This window comes from Terrapene carolina, unplaced genomic scaffold, assembly GCF_002925995.2.
Source record: "Terrapene carolina triunguis isolate 2854851 unplaced genomic scaffold, T_m_triunguis-2.0 Scaffold233, whole genome shotgun sequence".
NCBI lineage: Eukaryota > Metazoa > Chordata > Testudines > Emydidae > Terrapene > Terrapene triunguis.
Genome location: NW_020664584.1, coordinates 3,294,263 through 3,312,045, shown reverse-complemented (window position 1 = coordinate 3,312,045; position 17,783 = coordinate 3,294,263). Strand labels below are relative to the sequence as shown.

Genomic DNA, 17,783 nt, shown 5'->3' with positions numbered 1-17,783 from the left:
CAGCCAGTGGGAGCTGCAATCGGCCGAACCTGCCGCGTCGGCAGGTAAACAAACTGGCCCTGCCCGCCAGGGTGCTTACCCTGGCGAGCCGCGTGCCAGAGGATGCCGATCCCTGGCTTAGACTCTGAGCTATCGGAGGACTGTGTACATGCATACCCTGGGGCAATGTTCTTAGCTGTGGCCTCTAAGTGCTTTTGGGATACAAATAAAATACTAATGTTTTTGTGTGTCATACATGGAACATGTCATGAATTCAGATCTGGCCAACAAAGTTAACAACAAGAAGTCACTGGTGCTGCAAGCTGTGGAAAGTGGCTTTTACTCCAGTACATAGTCGACAAGTATCGAACATCACAAAGATCCCCACCACAAAGGACATTAACTAAGATGCTTGTTGGCAGTCTGCAGGAAAGCTATGGACGCTGAAACAGCCCCTCACCGCGAAAAGTGTTAAGGCATATTGGCAGAAGAGTAGCTGGAAAACTTGTATTGCTGCTGCCTATACCATTCCTGTTCTGTGGCTACAGAGAGGTCTTCAGACTTACAGAGCTGCCATTCTGCTACCTTTCGCTAGCACTACACTGACTAGAGTGAAGTCTCTAAATCCTCAGGTTCTAGAATATTGTTTTACTGTAACCCTGAGGCGTAAACTCTGCAAGATACACTTCCGCTTAGGCTCGAAGGTGAAATGCTGCTAGTTCACAGTTATATAACCCCACAGAGCCAGAAAGCCAAAGAAGCTGCTAGGATGCATGGAAATATTCTGGAAGTCAGTAAAGCAACATACCTCAGAGTTGACCACACCAAAAATGTCTCTGACATCACGCACGGGCGGTTTGTTCTTCTTCCGCCGTGACCGCGAGTAAGTATCCAGCCTTCGCTGCACGGCTGCAGCCTGGGTCTTGGTCAAGGTGGAGAGCAGCACTATATTGTCATTGTCTGAGGTGTCCTCCCCAATTAGGTCAGAGAGGCCTGCATCCTGTAGCCACTCAGCTTCGGCTTCTCCCTCTGAGAGGCAAGGGATGAGGAGAAAGGCAGTGTCTGTGAGAAAGCAGGGTAACACTGCGAACTAACAGATACAGTCGGGACAAAGCAGGGCTAGAAAGACAGTCAGATATGCCAAAAATCCCAACGGCTCACTTCATTTGGATCCCTCAAGGATTGTTTCTCTTGAACTACCGTTTTATGAAAACTAGAGGGCTTTGAGCCACAGCCCTGGGTTGGGGATGGATCCAAGCCACATCACCCCAGTGGGCACCAGGAGAGATTGGGCTTATCAATTAGCGTTGAGGAGGCAGGGAGGGACATGCCCATTGCAAAAGCTGCAACATAAACTCCTCTCTGCAGCTGGACAACTCCACTGAGCCATGGGGAGAAAAGGTAGTGCCCTGCTACCACCAAGACCTCTTTGGGGCAGCTAATGTCACATCGTTCCCTACTGAGGGCTAATCTTTACACTCTGACAGTGCACAGACTGCGATTATTGCTGAACACTGGGGATGAGGGTGGGGGGAGGAAAACTTGTGCTCTCCCATTACACAGCTGCCAGCCACAATCTGGTATCAAAGGAACTTCCTAGGCAAAATTCTGCCCTGGCATAAGGCAGCACACAACTCAGTGACTGCAGTGGGGTCGGCATCAGTTCACTCCAGGAGTGAATCTGATCCGACGGCTTCCTATAACAATCAAGAAAAAAGCTCTGTTAAAACACAACACTTGATATTCCCTAGGTGGCTTTTATGCTCTTACTATTTAGATTGTTCCTTTAACAGCTAGATACATAGTTAGATTTACCTCAGGATATATCCAGACTCTGCCTGGATTCAATTTTATCACCTTTTAGTTAACTTCTTATGAGCAGTTATCTTGGTGCAGTAACATTATTCTTTTACCACCACAGTTTATTTGCCATTACATTTTAAGTGGGCCCAGACATCCTTGCAGTATTTCTATATGGATGGTCTAGACAGTATTTGGTCCTGCCATGCGGGCAGGGGACTGGACTCGATGACCTCTCAAGGTCCCTTCCAGTCCTAGAATCTATGAATATGCAGGTAGAACTAAGTTCTGTATTTAATTTACAACTATATTCATTTAAAAAAAAAATACTACTACAGTCAAAGCATGTTATGGGTCCAAAGTGAAGCTCTCAGAAGTCAGGATCCGTAAAGTTATCTGCAAAAACTTAACTCTTTCCCCTTCTGCAAATGAATCAAGTCTGAGGACATGCCATATTTTTCCTGCATAATTCATTCTATGTGCAGGTCAGACAGTGCTATGTGAATGAGGCAGCTGTTTGAACTCTAAGGATAAACATAGTCATGTGTAGCTTCAGCCTTAATACATTGTATGCCATACAACCTCCTCTCTTCCTCAGCCCTGTCTCTGCATACTGCATTTATTCACTACAGGGAGGTTCACAGACATTCTGTACTTATCCATTTACAAACATGGCTGAAAAATCACTATTGAACTGACTGAAGACCAAATATTTGTTCATGCTCTTCCTCTGACAGAAACTGATATTTCCTCTCCTGGGACAGTTGCTCAAGCAAACCATGACTGTCAAATCTATTATATCATATGTCTGTTAAATGTTTTTATAGGAAATACCCCAGCCTTGTGAAGTTAAATTCACCTAACAACTGGATAAAGCTAACATCTCATTACATAGCCTTAAAAAGAAGTATATTGAAGTAAAAGAATCAATATAATGAAGAAAGAGGAGACAGCTCATTATGGAGTCACAGTTGCAAGATATTTTCCACACTAAACCTTATTTTTTTAACTTGGTGAAAATAGAACAGAAACAAATATTACTTGCTTTGTCATCTAGATTTGCTATTCTGAGGTTCAACTTGGTCAGGAAGAATTCCCCCCCACCCCCCCGTGAAAAATATCAATGAAATGAATTGGGGGGGGGGGGCGCGCAAAAAGTTCCCATTTTGTCAGAGAGCCATTTTTGCTGGAAAAAGCGGACAAAAAAAATTCAGCCAGCTCTATATTAAGCCCCCAATCCTATAAACACCTGTGCACATGAGTCATGCCACTGAATTCAATGGGAACTCAGGTGTTTGAGGTTACTCATGTATTTGCAGGATTAGAGCCTAAATCTAATTAAAGAGCCTTGCACTAGACACCTTATTCTGACAAAAATCCTGACCTCTGAAGTCAGTGGGAGCAAGGCATGCACAACAGGGCCTCCGTTTATTAAATTTTAGTGATGAGGAGAAATGTCAGTGTAATTTTTGCAACTCTGAAAGTTTCCAATTCCAATCATAACAGGAAACGAAAAACTGACACACAGCTAATTAGGTATCTGATTTATGGTCTTCTGTTAAACCTATTGGCCTATCTGATGCATCCAAAGTATCTTGGATATAATTCATCTAAATAATTCCATTTAATAACCTTGGGCTAAATTACATTTACTGCTGGCATACAAGGAAGCAAGTATGACTGGTTATTTCTCTGGGAAACTCCATTGGGAGGAATTGTCCAGTACACAGGTTCATGAAAATCTGGCCTCAGTGATTTAATTTGGAGAATAATTTCAAGGCTGACCCAAGCTACGTAGGTGCTAGACATAAAACATTCCCAGGGAGAGAAGGGAAATATGTAACTGAGGAAGACACATGGATCTGGGAATTTAAAGAGAACACTGACCATCATGAACACACCTTTTGAGATGTAATTTAGCCAAAAATAGTAGTCAAAAAGGAATATTACCCTGAATTACCTAGAGAGATTTAGCCCATCCTGCATTGGACTAATATATGTTGTAATCCCAAAAGCTAAGGGAAAATTTCTGACACATGGGTTTCAAAGTTTTAGAGAAACTGTAAGAGGAGAGGGTTTTCCCTTGCACAGACCCCTTTCTTAGGCATATGGCAACGTCACTCAGCTTCAAGCTGGGCAGAAGACAAAGAACTTCTGAGATTCAGTAATCTCACAATTTTTGTAACTTCAGTTTAGTGCCAGCCCAGCACTGCTTTCTACAATGCACAAGTTCTTGACCTCTTATTTGATCATATTCTCTCTGGAAAAAGATCTGCTACTAAAAATGCCCATTTAAATCTACATGCTTGTGACTGGACAGCTGGGGCAGTTGCTAGCATTGAAGATCCTGAACTATGAGGACTGGGGAGGCAGCACGATTAACAGGTTGTGATTAAAATACAATTTCAGAGGCATGGAGAAAGCTGCCATCTTCCTCCCCACACAGTGCCACAGAAGGACTTATGAGGGGCTTTGGGAGTACCAGGAGAGCCAAGTAACCAGAAGGGTCCTGGCCATCTTACATGCATGATGAAATACAAGTGCCCTGCTGACAGCCTGTGGGGGAGTTCTATGATTAATTTTTCCAGAGGAGATAAACCACTTCCTCTCAGGAAAAAAAATCAGGATATTTTTCATTTGTGGCAGCATTTTGGGGAGCTCCTCATTTGTGCATAGCCCTCGGTTTGTTTCGGTTATGGTTATTATTTATGGTTTGCTAAGCTCCAACAACATGCCCTGGAGTGTATACTGCCTTAGCAGTGCTTTAAACTGCAGTCTGGAATCCAAACTCTTCCTTTGCACTTCATGAGCTGCAAAAAACATTCAGTACTCTCTTTCGCTACACAAAGCTTTGAAGAGCTCATGCTACAATGCCATCTAGTGGGCTGCACTGACTGCGAGGAGAAACTAGTTCCAAAGAGAATGAAAGTAAGAGGTCATGGGGAAATTCGTAGATTTCAAACCCAGAAGGGACTATTAGATCTAGTCAAGGGGTGGGCAAACTACGGCCCGCGGGCCGCGTCCAGCCTGTCAGACCTTTTAATTTGACCCTCGAGCTCCCATCTATCTTTCATAAAGGACCCCTGTCTTAAAGGCACCACTTCCCTTGGTAGTTTATTCCAATGGTTAATCACTCGCACTGCTAAAAATTTGTCCCTTAATTCTAGACGAGACCCTGCTGCACAATTCTTTCGCACCACAAATCTTTTTGCCCTTTTCCCCATCCAAATAGTTGCCCCTACCCTTTACCCCTCTCCCCACAAAAAATGTTAATAGGGTGATTTTTTTTGTTTTGGGGGGGAATCACCAGGCAAAATTATCAAAAAGTACCTATGTACTTAAATGACTTAGGAGCCTACATCCCATGTTCAAAATGACTCAAGTACAAAGGTACTTTTCAAAAATTTACCCAGTGAGATTTGGACCTTGCCAACAACATACATTTTCCTCTCCATTGCTCCCTCCACCGATATTCCCAGTGACCTACCCTCTGGGGTTTTGACATCTGCAAGGTTGCACTCCTCTTGCTCAGTTTCAGTGCTCTGTTTGATGTTCTCCACCTCCAGCCAAAAATTGTCCATTGACAAGCTGTCCAAAGAGTCTACTCTGGAATTCATGCACTCCGACAATGGGGGCTCCATAGATCTCTTCTGAGGAAATTGGCTCATTTTGCAAGGGCAACTTCTGCTGTGGAGAGAGGAAAGAAATAAATTAAAATCAATCAAGATCAAGATATCTGGGCTCGACTTTCATGCTTAGTGAGAATAAGTCAACACTTCATGATTAATGACTGCAACAACCAAATAAAGATAAGTGTGCGACGTCCTATTGTTTTTGTTTAGCGATAATAGGAGATTGAAGGCTGGAAACAAGCTCATTAGTCTAGCTACATGCATTATGGACGTGAGTGGCAGTAGTAACAATGCAAATTTCCTTGGACTGTCCTTCCGACAACCTAATACAGAACACCCATCAATTTAAGTGAGGAGTAACAAAATCTCAGACTAGCTTGGTTCACCTAAACTGTAGGCCTCCCCAAAGAAAGCTACAGTCCTGTTGAACGTGGGACTACATTAGTTTTAGAACATGCCAGCAGAGTCTACATGGGGCAGTTAGAGCACAGGACTTTAGAGCACTCTACAAATCACATCCTTCTGGTACACTTAGCGCCGCATAGACAAGCCTTAGGAGACCAAATATGGAGACCAGAATTACCCCCCAGTTGTCTGCTGAGCAGCAGATTAAGCAAAGATACCTGATGTATTTTGAGAATAGAAGATGCTCTAGGCATAGTCTTAGAAGTGAGGATTTAGGAATTAACACTGCCACAGCACTCAAAGTGAGCAAGAGCAACTTAGATTTTTCACAATAGCTTTGACAGCTCGATAGTTACAGAACCTGGAGTCAGCCCCAGTCCCTACACCAGTTGATCGACACTTGCCTGATTTCCATAGGTATTCCCAATTTTCTTGAAGGAAAGAATGATTTTAGATCATTCCAGACTCAGAATGCAAACCTTTTGTAGTGCAAGCAATATATGCAACAGAGACAACCAAAAAATGAGAGTACCACTCATTTTACCACAAGCTATATAAACTGATCTAGCCCTATGTAACCTACTAACTAGTACGATAACCCCAAACCTCTATGTTATGTCACGTCACAGAGATTTTGCCGTTATCAAACTCTGCATTTCAGAGGGCTGTCACTAGCTCTACAGGCAAAATCAGTGTTGCCAAACTCTTGTGGTTTTATCACAAGTCTCACAATGTTTGGTCTTTTCCTTGAAGCGACAGCTCCTGCAGTCACGTGATTATGTGAGAAACTCGACTTTCGTTTAAAAAAATGAATCATGGTCAAGGAAACCTAAAGGCTCAAAAACCAAAAGGCAAAAAGAGTCTTTACCCCAATTTTTTTTTAAATCTCTGTGTTTAAGCCAGTCATGATTTTTGGGGACCCAACTCATGGATTGTTGTTTTTAAAACATTTGGGACTGGCAATACTGGGAATTAGTAAGAGAACCAAAGCAGCTAGGACTTACTGAACAAAGAGTACGCTGTTATAATTCCATGAAAGAGAAGTTCAAGATAGTAAAGCCCTGTTAGACCATCCAACCATCCCCCGATGAGTGTTTGCTTCCCCTCCCCAGCTGCTGAAAGTTGTATTACTCTGACCATCACAAAGTAAAAGATTAGCATTTACATGTTTGGGAAGTCCCCTAGAAAGGAGAGAAATGCTTATAAAAGGGATCTGATAACCAGCTCTTAAGAAGAGGAAATGAGCATATTACAGTAGGAGTTGGGGAGATGAAAAAAGAAATATTCTTCCCCATTGACCCAAATTGGGTAGTTCTACTTGGTATTCCCCTACACCAATTCCAAATGAAAGTAATGGTCACTTGATCAAACGCTTGCCTCAGGGAGAAGATCTGTTTCTCATTCTACAGCGGTCATTGGCTTCACCAAGGAAGTAATTCTGGAGAAACAAATGACAGCTCACGGCTCAAAGTGAAATCAAATTGGAGTCAGGGACACAGAGAAATATATATCTGTATACACAACACAGATATTGATATGTAAATATGCACAAGTAATCATATTTAAATATATATACACACACAAACCACACAACTTGATTCTACATTTGATCCCATTACAGAACATAAAAACGAAAGGTGTATAAGAGAATATGGACACTGAATCGAGGACACATAGCCTTGCTTGCCCTGTGAGGGACAGTAGAAGACATTTATTCACACAATTCTGAATAATAGGATGCCACATCTAGAGCCAGCCCCACATTGTTAATTACACCAACGATTCCCACCCCAACCCCAGAAAATCAGAACATCCATGTTTTCTGACCTATTTACACCTGATGTGTAACTGACACCACCATTTTCGTCACTGAATTTGGCCCACAGACATCCATGGGTTCCATTCCCACTGACATCACGTGTGAAGTTAGGCGGCAAGCTTTTTGGTGCAGGGGCCATCTTTTCATTATGCATTTGTACAGCATTTAGCATAACGGGACACTGCTCCCTGACTGGGCGCTCTATTTAAAGTACTTCTGTGACCTGTAGTATCTGGTTGCCTCACAACCTTTAATGTATTTATTCCTAACACCCTGTGAGGTTAGGAATTGCTATCCTTTCCATTTTACTGAAGGAGAACTGAGGCATAGGGAGGCTAAATGATTTGCTCAAGGTCATGCAAGAAGTCTGCTATCAAGCAGGGACTTGAACCCAAATCTCTAAAGTCCTAGGCTGGCACACTAACCACTGGACCACCCTTCTTCTCACACTACTGTAAGGCAAACAGATTTAAAGCCCAATTGTTTCTCTAATCTGAAGACAATTAAGGTTTTCTTTTGATTTTCTAAAGAACAAAATTGACTGTTTAAAGCTGCTTTAAATATGTGACTGATGAGGCAGAAAGCATGCATCAAGTTAGCTTCAGATTCCAGACATTTATAAGATGATCTCTGTGAGGACAGTGAGGGAGGAACATTCAGTGACCTACACGAGTAACAGTAGTTTAGATTGGAGGTGGAGATTGTATGTTTTAAGCAAAGAGTAGGTGGAATAACCAAGTTCACTCAGACGAACCGTAACCATAACAAAAAGTTTAACACTTAGAAGATTTTTTTAAAAATTAACTCGACAAAGCAATTGGCTAGAAAAAAGCTACTGGTGAAGATCTTAGTGTAAAATAAAAAAAAAACACTCATGGCAACCCTCCATCTTGAAAGACAATGGTGTGAGTGCCAAACCAGGTCAGTTGCTGCATGTCATGCTTGCAGCATCACAAGTAGCTAAAAAGTCCACTTCTAAAGTGAGAGTCATTGCAAGAGATAATGTAGGCAATAAGCTGCAGCAGAGCCAGAAGATAAAGCTGACTCACAACAAGAATTTTGCTTTTTCAGGTGCTTTGCTATCAGGCACCTTGGTTCCCCACTTGATATTGAAAATACAATAGGTGGTGGACAGCAGGTGTGGAAGCTGTTTAACCTTCTCTCATGCCTGCTTAGGTGCTCCAAGTATTGCCACCATACAGCAGCATGCTCAAAATGAACTTCTGGAAGACCCATATCTTGGTGCTCAAGTGCTTAGTCAGTTGACCAAATGCGGGTGGCAGCCCTTCTCAGAACTTATCATCTAGAGATCAGGTATCCAATGTAATTGACCCTAGATAGCAAAACTTGTGCATAACTTCTAGCTTGGTACTAGCTATTAAAACTTCTGGTGCAAAAAACACACAACATTGTCTTCTTTAGGCAGATGGTTAGTCTGAATTCCTCACAAGCTAATGCATGCTATTGCAAAACTGCTGGAGCTCCTCTCAGTGTGTGTGAGAAGCGCTGCGTCATTGGCGTAAAGAAGTTCTCTTATCATGCTCTTAAATATGCAATGTTGAAGCGTTTTCCACCTGATCTTGTGTGGAGATGAACACCTGTGGTACTAGATGAGAAAGTATTACAAAGCAGCAGAGAGAAGAATATACCAAAGAGGATGGGTGCTAAAACACATCCCTGTTTGACACCACCTGTGGATTTGAAAGCTACCAGTATGATCACCAACATACTAGATTGTAGCCTTCATGCAATCATGGAAAGATCAAATCCAAATGCAACTAAGGGAGGAGTGAGGGACAACCAATTCCCTCTAGGAATTGGAAAAGGCCCTTTCTGCTGACCACATCAAAAGTCTTTGTAAGATCTATGAAGGCCATATAGAGAGGTTGTTCGTTGTTCTTCACACTGTTCTTACAGTTACTTTAGTTCGAAGAGCATGTTGATAGTTGATCTACCAGCACAGAAGTTGCACTGATTCTCTGAATATGCACATTCAGCAAGAATTAAGAATGTAAGAATGGCCATACTGAATCAGATTAATGGTTCATCTAGCACAGTATCCTGTCTTCCGACAGTGGCTGGTGCCAGATGATTCAGAGGGAATGAACAGAACAGGGCTATTTATCCAGTGATCCATCTCCTGTCATACAGTTCCAGCTTCTGGCAGCCAAGGCTTTAGTGACACCCAGAACATGGGGTTGGGTCCCTGGCTATCTTGGTTAATAGCCATTGACAGACTTAGCGCCCATGAACTTTTCTAATTCTTTTTTAAATCCAGTTATACTTTTGGCCTTCACAACATCCCCTGGCAAGGAGTTCCACAGGTTGATGGTGCATTGTGTGAAGAAGTACTTCCTTATGTTTGTTTTAAATTGCTGCCTGTTAATTTCATTGGGTGACCCCTTGTTCTTGTGTTACGTGAAGGAGTAAATAACACTTCCCTATTCACTTTCTCCACACCATTCATGATTTTATCATATCCTCTCTTTCGTTTCTAAGCTGAACTGCCAGCCTTTTTAATCTCTCCTCATAAGAGAGCTGTTGCATACCCCCAATCATTTTTGTTGCCCTTCTCTGTACTTTTTCCAATTCTAATGTATGGCTTTTTGAGATGGGACAACTAAAACTGCATGCAGTGTTCTAGGTGTGGGCATAAAATGGATTTATATAGTAGCGTTATGATATTTTGTCTTCTTATCTATCCCTTTCCCAATAGTTCCTACCATTGTTAGCTTTTCTGTCTGCTGCTGCACATTGAGCAGATGTTTTCAGAGAACTATCCACAATGACTCCAAGATCTATCTTGAGTGGTAATAGCTAATTTAGACCCCATCATTTTGTATGTATAGCTGGGATTATAGTTTTCCTATGTGCATTACTTTGCATTTAATCAACCTTGAATTTCATCTGCCATTTTCTTGCTCATTTACCCAATTTAGTGAGATCCCTTTGTAACTCTCTGCAGTCAAATTTGGACTTAACTCTCGAGTGATTTTGTATCATTTGCAAACTTTGCCATCTCACTATTCAGTGTTAAGAATGACCCATGCAAATGCCTTACCAGCAACACTAACGAGAGAAAGTCCTCTGTAATTGTCGCAATCACTCCAATCTCCTTTTATATACTGTATTATGATGATAGCATCCTTCATGTCTTGTGGTACCCCTCCTTCCCTTTAGCAGGCAAGCAAGGCATTGTGCAAATGTTCAAGCACAACTTCTCCTCCTTGTTTCAGTACTTCAGCTGGAATTCCATTTTTTCCCTGGTGTCCTTCCCTGATGCTAGGGAGGTGATTGCCTTTTCAAGCACATTTATAGATGGTTCTATATCAAACTCTTCACTAATCTGGAATCTACGGATCATGCTTAGCACTGCTTCAAAAACAATGGTTTCATGCAAGTAGTTTGTAACGGATGCAACACTGGGTGGAGCATTGTTTGCTTCTATCAGTAATGTGTCTCCATTCAGAGATTTGAGTGGGACAGTCTTCTTGGCAGAAAGATCTATTGCTTTCTTGATTCCATCATACATGTCTATTCTCAAAGGAAATTTGCATCTTCTCGCACAGACCAAGACAGCGTGAGGATATTGCAATACACCCTTGACCACTCTGGGGTTAGCACATGTCTCAGAATAGAGGTTAATATCATCGATAAAATATGCTCTGCACTTCGCTTCAATAACTGGAAGTATTTCTTCAAAGTAGGATTAAAGCGATAATGACTAGGCACAAAGACTTGAAGGCCATGATGTTTGGAAGCCAGCATAGCCACAGGAGATGCTGGAGGGCAGAGCTGTACTGTAGTGTCAACCACCTGACATTTTCCCCACAGCAAATTTGATTCAGGGTTTTCTCCCCTGGCCTTTGTTCAGTCAAGAACTAGCTGCAAGGCCGCAGCACCAGCTGGAGTTACTCCTTTGTGGACATTGTTTTTTATTCCAGTGGGGATCTGGCATACCCTCCTAAAGAAACTACTCTATAGTGATGTGAGCCATGTCAATCCAGCCTTCTCCATGAAACAAACGAAGGGGGGAAAAAGAGGAGACAATTCTTCAGCCATCTCTACAGCCCATTTCTTGTAAGCATCATGGAGAGGAAAAGACACAGCCTTAAGGGTCAGTTCAGAGAGGGCATTCGGCATGAAAGGGGCAACATGAAAAGCAGTGCTAATATTGTTATGGGAAAAACAGACAAAACAAGATCATTAGGCCCCCAACATTGGTAAAGCTGAATGAGGCAGGGTGAGAGAGAGAACAAGGACACTGCATTTAGCCCATTTCAGCAAGCCATCCACGTTCAGCAAAGCATGATTATAAAATGGGACTTAGGCACATGATTTGGCATTCACTTGACATGTCCAAGCCACATGAGACTTTACTTACTAATCAACATCCCCACAAATGACATACCAGCACGATTTAACACTTCCACCTTTGTCACCCTGTCTTGCCATCTTATTTGAAGAATTTTACACAACGATCTGATATGAAAGCGGTTTAGTTTTTTGGGTATGTTTAGCGTAAATGCCAGATTACAGGATCCCAAAGAGTGCACTGTACTCTGAAGCTCGTGAAGGGCCTAGAAAGAGAGGCAGACCGCTGTGGAGATTTGAGGATGCTTGCAAAGATGACTTAGTATCCTTTGGAATCTCTGTGGATGATTGGGAAAGGAGTGAAGAATGCCATGCTGGTTGGCAAGGCCAGGTTGTAGATGGAACAAAGCGGACTGGATCAAGCTTCCTGATGACCAGCGTCAGAGGAGGAAAGAATCTGCTGCTCTGATTCAAAGCATTGCTTGCGTGTGGGTGTGCCCTACCAATGGGGATGTCATCTCACTAACCCTCCTCTATGATGCTCAGGTCAACCCTGGGCCAAGTGTTGTGATGGTAAGAAATTAGGGAGGGGGACAGGAGGCAATCAGATCTGGAATGACATGAATTTTAAAGGCACAATCTTTCAAGAGGCTATGAGGACCAGAAAGAAATGCTTTCTACAGCACCACTGGAAAGAAAAGATTCCCCTCTCTCCAACAGCACTTCTTCCTAAATCTGGTGGCTTGTAAGGCATCAGATGTCAAAGCTGTCACAGCCCCTTGGTCCTGCAATGCTTTTGGGGTACTGGAATAGTAAAACACAGTTTAATTTTTAATCAGTCGACATTGACAAACACAAAACTAAGTGCATCGTAAAACACTCACATAACCCAAGCTCTTCTGAACCCAATAAGAAAACAATGTTGCTGTGTATTCATTTTGTTCTAGCACTGGATCATTCCATCCAGAGAGCTGCTCTCAATGGGGTGTTAGCTCCTTGGACTTCTTCCCCACTTGCTCAATGTTCTTTCCATATTGAGAACTCTTCAGACTGCCTCTCTTTCATCAGATGCATAAATAAAAAGGTTTCCTCCTGTTGTGCTGAACTACTTCAAAGGGCACACTTCCAGATATTAAAAAATGCAAGACAAGATATCACTTAACTTAGAAGTATTTCCAAGGACATGAGCCAGGCCCAAAGGGACTCCTGGCACCAAGAAACAAAACAGGCAAGAATGAGTTTGAAACTAAAATGAAAAACTAAACATAAAATTGTATGAACTCAGAAGGAGTCAGCAGGGTGCAGTGCTACAAAATCACAGGTTTTAAAGAACAACATTCAGTGTGGAATAAAGAACAGTTCTTGAGAAGGAGAAAGCAGGAGTTGATTGTCATTAGTTGGATAGACTATTAATTTAGAGGAAACAACTGAAGCCCATCTCTTGTTGGCCTTCAATTTATTTCTCAAGGTCGGAAAAAACCTCTAAAAACAATCAGCTGGCACAGGAGCGCAGGATTAAAGGAAACGTAGGAGGCCCGTGCAGTGGGAAACTAAGTCCTCTTTAATTTGCTTCCAAGTTTCAGCCTGGAGCCATGAGTACAAATCCTAATGAAGAGGCGTACAAGTAAGTTCTGAAACAGAGCTGCACATAGGACAGATCAGCTGATAAGGGCTCACAACAGGATAGATTCTCCTTTGCATTTGGATCCCTTAGCTCTGTGGCCTAGCTACACAAAGGGGCTGAAAAGTAGCTAGGTCTGGCCAGCTAAGCATTCCCCTCATTGTGGGGGAAACTGTAAGCCATTACAGAGCCCAGATACCCATCTCCATGCCATGCCCAGCATAGAATACGGTTAGCAGGGAAAGGCTGCAGCCAGAGTACAATGCAGAGGCAGCATTCAGTGGTCATATGGCCCCTCCAGACCACAGCCAGCTAACTTAAGAACAGCATCTAAGTTGGTCTACCCTACACTGGAGTTCAGTATGGCACAGATCCATCCCAGACACTTCCCCCTTCTCACTGAGATAGGAAGCTTAGTGAAGCAAAGATTCTTGGCCAGCATATTTAAATAGGCTACTTCAAGCAATCTGGTTTATTCACATGTATATTCATAGATTTTAAGACCAGAAGAGGCCACTGTGATCCCACAGTCTGACCTCCTGCATAACACTGGCCCTAGAATTTCACTTAGAGATTCCTGTACCCTGCTCCCCAAAGAGAATCTCTTACAGCTCTCTGTCTCGATACAGCAAAGATACACTCAAGAACCAACAAAGGTAGCTCATTTGAGAAGCTGAAGAGAATCCTGAAGGAAATGAAGTTGTTTCATTTGATTCAGAAATATTTTTTAAATGTTTTTGGAAAAACAAGAGAGTTTTTGATAAATTAAAAAAAAAAATTTCAGTGCACAAAAGGTCACTTGTATTTACAATATTGATCTGGCTGCCAGCTACCCAATGCTTGGATTAAACTATCAGTGTCCTAGCAAAAGCATAGATCTTTAAAAAACAGGTTACATTGTCTGTTGCAATCCCCAAGTTCAGTTGACTTAAAGCACTGTCCTCAACTCATGCTACCAGTTGTCTCTGAGGTTTGACAGCATAACAATACAACTCACCCCTTTAGAGAGACTGATAGCCAAATAACAAGGTTGGTGCAATTGTTAGGTCCATAACCTAGTTGTAGTCCAGGCCATACTACTTCTCAACTGTGTCATAGATGAGGTACCTCAAGCCCGGACAATATTTGCATATGCAAACGAGATAGGGTGACCAGACAGCAAGTGTGAAAAATCAGGATGGTGGGGGAAATAGTTCCCTATATAAGACAAAGCCCCTATTATCAGGATGTCTGGCCACCTTAAAACAAGAGCTTGTGTATGCAAATAACGCCTTGAGTGTACCCTATTTCTGAAACAGTGTTCGACAGCCACATCCTAACCAGTGTTTTATACACTGAAAAAATATAAAAAATTAGATGTTCTTCAATTGATTTATTTTCCTACTTGCTTTTAAAATAAATCTAACTGCTCCCATACTAACACAATAGGCATCAACAGTAAACCAGAGCAAGTTACTCTCCTCTCGATTTAGACTGTTGGAGCAAAGGAAGAAGAAACAATGCCTCCTTGCTAATGTAACTACTGTTCCTATAGTATTTGAAGGGAAAGGGAGAAAGAACAGCAAGAAGGAAAGGGAAAAAAAAACACCATTTGTGACAGGATCACCTTGTACAAGATGGACTCATGCCAGGGCTATTTTAACTTAGCTTAACAAACAGAAGGCTAAGGAGTGATTGATTACAGTCTGTACATACTTACATGGGGAGCAGATACTTGATAAAGAGCTCTCTAATCTAGCAGAGAACGGTATAACATGATCCAATGGCTGGAAGTTCAAGCTAGACAAATTCAGACAGGAAATAAGGTGTTAATTTTTAACAGTGAAGGTAATTAACCATAGTAACAATTTACCAAGGGTCGTAGTGGATTCTCTATCACTGGCAATTTTTAAATCAAGCTTGGATGTTTTTCTAAAAGATCAGCTCTAGGAATTATTTTGCAGGAGTTCTCTGGCCTGTGTTATATAGGAAGTCAGACTAGATCACAGTGGTCCCCCTTCCGGCCTTTGAATCTATGAATAAAATCCAGTCAGTGGTTAACAAGTTTGCACAATCATACAAGAGAGAAAAACACAAAAATCTCATTCCAGAGACTAATTGCTGGAAAACAGAAAAAGGGTCTTCAAAGTAGCTAGAACCCATCTCTTTCTAGGGGCTGTCTCAGCTGATAAGTCTTAGAGTGCTTCGCTTTTTTTGTATGAAGGGTCATTGTAGCCAAGTTGGTCCCAGGATATTAGAGACACGAGGTGGGTGAAGTAATATCTTTTATTGGACCAACTTCTGTTGGTAAAATACTACCTCACCCACCTTGCTTTTTTTGCACATACACTCATATTGCCCTGCTTTATATTTTCCAAATACTTTCTAGATAAAATGACACATCTTTGTACTGATAGCCTTTACCTTGAACAATGATTTTTTTTAATTTACCATGGGCCTTGTGAACAGGAATGTCAAAGTTCAACTTCTCTAAGGGTATGTCTACACAGCAAGTAGACACCAGCTGACTTGGGCTCACAGGGCCTGGGCTGTGGGGTGGCTTCATTGCTGTGTAGACTTCCGGGATCAGGCTGGAACCCGGTTGGGACTCTCTCACCTCACAGGGTCGTAGAGCCTGGGCTCCAGCCCAATCACAGAAGTCTACACAGCAATGAAACAACCCAGCAGCCCTGATCTTTTTATTTACTTCAGTGGGAATTGGACTGAATCGGTCCCGGAGATTGTTCCGTGAAGATAGTAATAGCAATAGTAGTAAAAGCTGCTGCCATTGCATCCCTCTGAGAATAGGAATAGGTACTGGTAACTTCCATTTAAAAGTGATAGCCGAACAAAGAATAGGACACAGCATTAAGACAGTTTGTAGGCTATTTTGCCGACTACAGCCCACTCTCGGTACACAGAATCCTGAATTAATGGTGGCATCCCAGTCTTTCATTGCAGTTTCAAGACCAAGTTTTTTGGGTGCAAGGCTAACACTTTACACCACATCACTAATGAGTCTGGCCTTAATGCCAGTATAATCAGCTCAGGGAGGATCGACCCCGTGCAAGAGCGAGCCTTCAAAGCCATAGCCGGTGTAGGGGCTTCCATACTGCCCTTCCTTTACTGCTGGCATTTCAAGGAAAAGGGGCAGGTCAAGATTCCTCTAGGCCAGAGGTGGGCAAACTACAGCCCGCGGACCACTTCCAGCCTGTGGGACCATCCTGCCCGGCCCCTGAGCTCCTGGCTCGGGAGGCTAGACAGCCCCTGGCCCCTCCCCTGCTGTTCCTCCTCCCCCACAGCCTCAGCTCGCTCGCTCCGCTGCCGGCGCAATGCTCTGGGCAGGATGGGGCAGGAGTCCCGGGGGGCCATCAGGAATGAGAGAAGGGGTTGGATGGGGTGGCAGGGGTCCGGGGAGCAGTCAGGGGACAGGGAACAGGGGTGTGTGGATGGGGCAAGGGTCCCGGGCGGGGGGCCGTCAGGGAACGGGGGAGGTTGGATGGGGCAGAAGTCCCGGGGGGGGGGGGCAGATAGGACGTGGGGGCCGGGCCACAACCCCCTCCCCTAACCGGCCCTCCATACAATTTCTGAAACCTGATGAGGCCTTCAGGCCAAAAAGTTTGCCCGCCCCTGCTCTAGGCTATGCTGATCCTCTACTTGTGGTTTGAAGCCAGTGAAAGTTAGAGCTGCCTCCAGGCTTCTCTAACTCAGCACAGCTGGATCAGCTCTGCAGAACAAGAGGCACCAGTTGCAGAGCAATGCAAAGAGGAGCTTTAAGCCAGCTTTGCACATACCTCCCCTGACATGCTACAGGCAGGTCATCCACAGCCCAGGGGAGCCACAGCATTCATGCTTGTGTCAAAATACTTTATCAAGGTTGCTTGGCCATAAGACTGTAGACTTGCCCCTCTCAGGCACTAGCAACAGTAGCGGGGATTTTATTACCACCATCTGCCTATGGGATTATAGTTTGTGCTCAGAGACATGACAGTTGCTTCAGCATGGCCTTCCTCTACATTGGGAACAGCTCGGGAGCTGGCATTCTCTGCTTCAGCTGCCTTCATCCTGATGTCAAGCACATTTTTCATTGTGGTAGCATGTTTCCAGCCCACTGATGATCCCTCAGCACAACAGAAATAAGAGTGCAATGCTGGCTGACTGCCTCCTTCTGTCAGCTGAATGTAGTATTGTGCTGTACTTTTAAAGCAGTTTCTTCACTTGCACACAGGGCCTC

The 17,783-nt window shown here is 43.2% G+C and overlaps 1 protein-coding gene across 5 annotated transcripts in view; it reads right to left on the bottom strand.

The window, feature by feature from the left end:
* The window catches only part of ARHGAP40 (Rho GTPase activating protein 40), an 81,654-nt gene that overhangs the window by 23,767 nt on the left and 40,104 nt on the right, over positions 1–17,783 (bottom strand). For 4 of the 5 annotated variants that reach the window (XM_029912613.1, XM_024202026.3, XM_024202028.3 and 1 more), the window contains exons 2-3: positions 5,267–5,466; positions 788–1,008 (exon numbers count right to left, since the gene is read on the bottom strand). In XM_029912613.1, the coding sequence (XP_029768473.1) occupies positions 788–1,008; positions 5,267–5,447 (402 nt within the window). In that variant the 5' untranslated portion in view covers positions 5,448–5,466. The remainder of the gene's footprint in view (positions 1–787; positions 1,009–5,266; positions 5,467–17,783) is intronic. The other variant, XM_024202027.3, reaches the window with a different exon arrangement.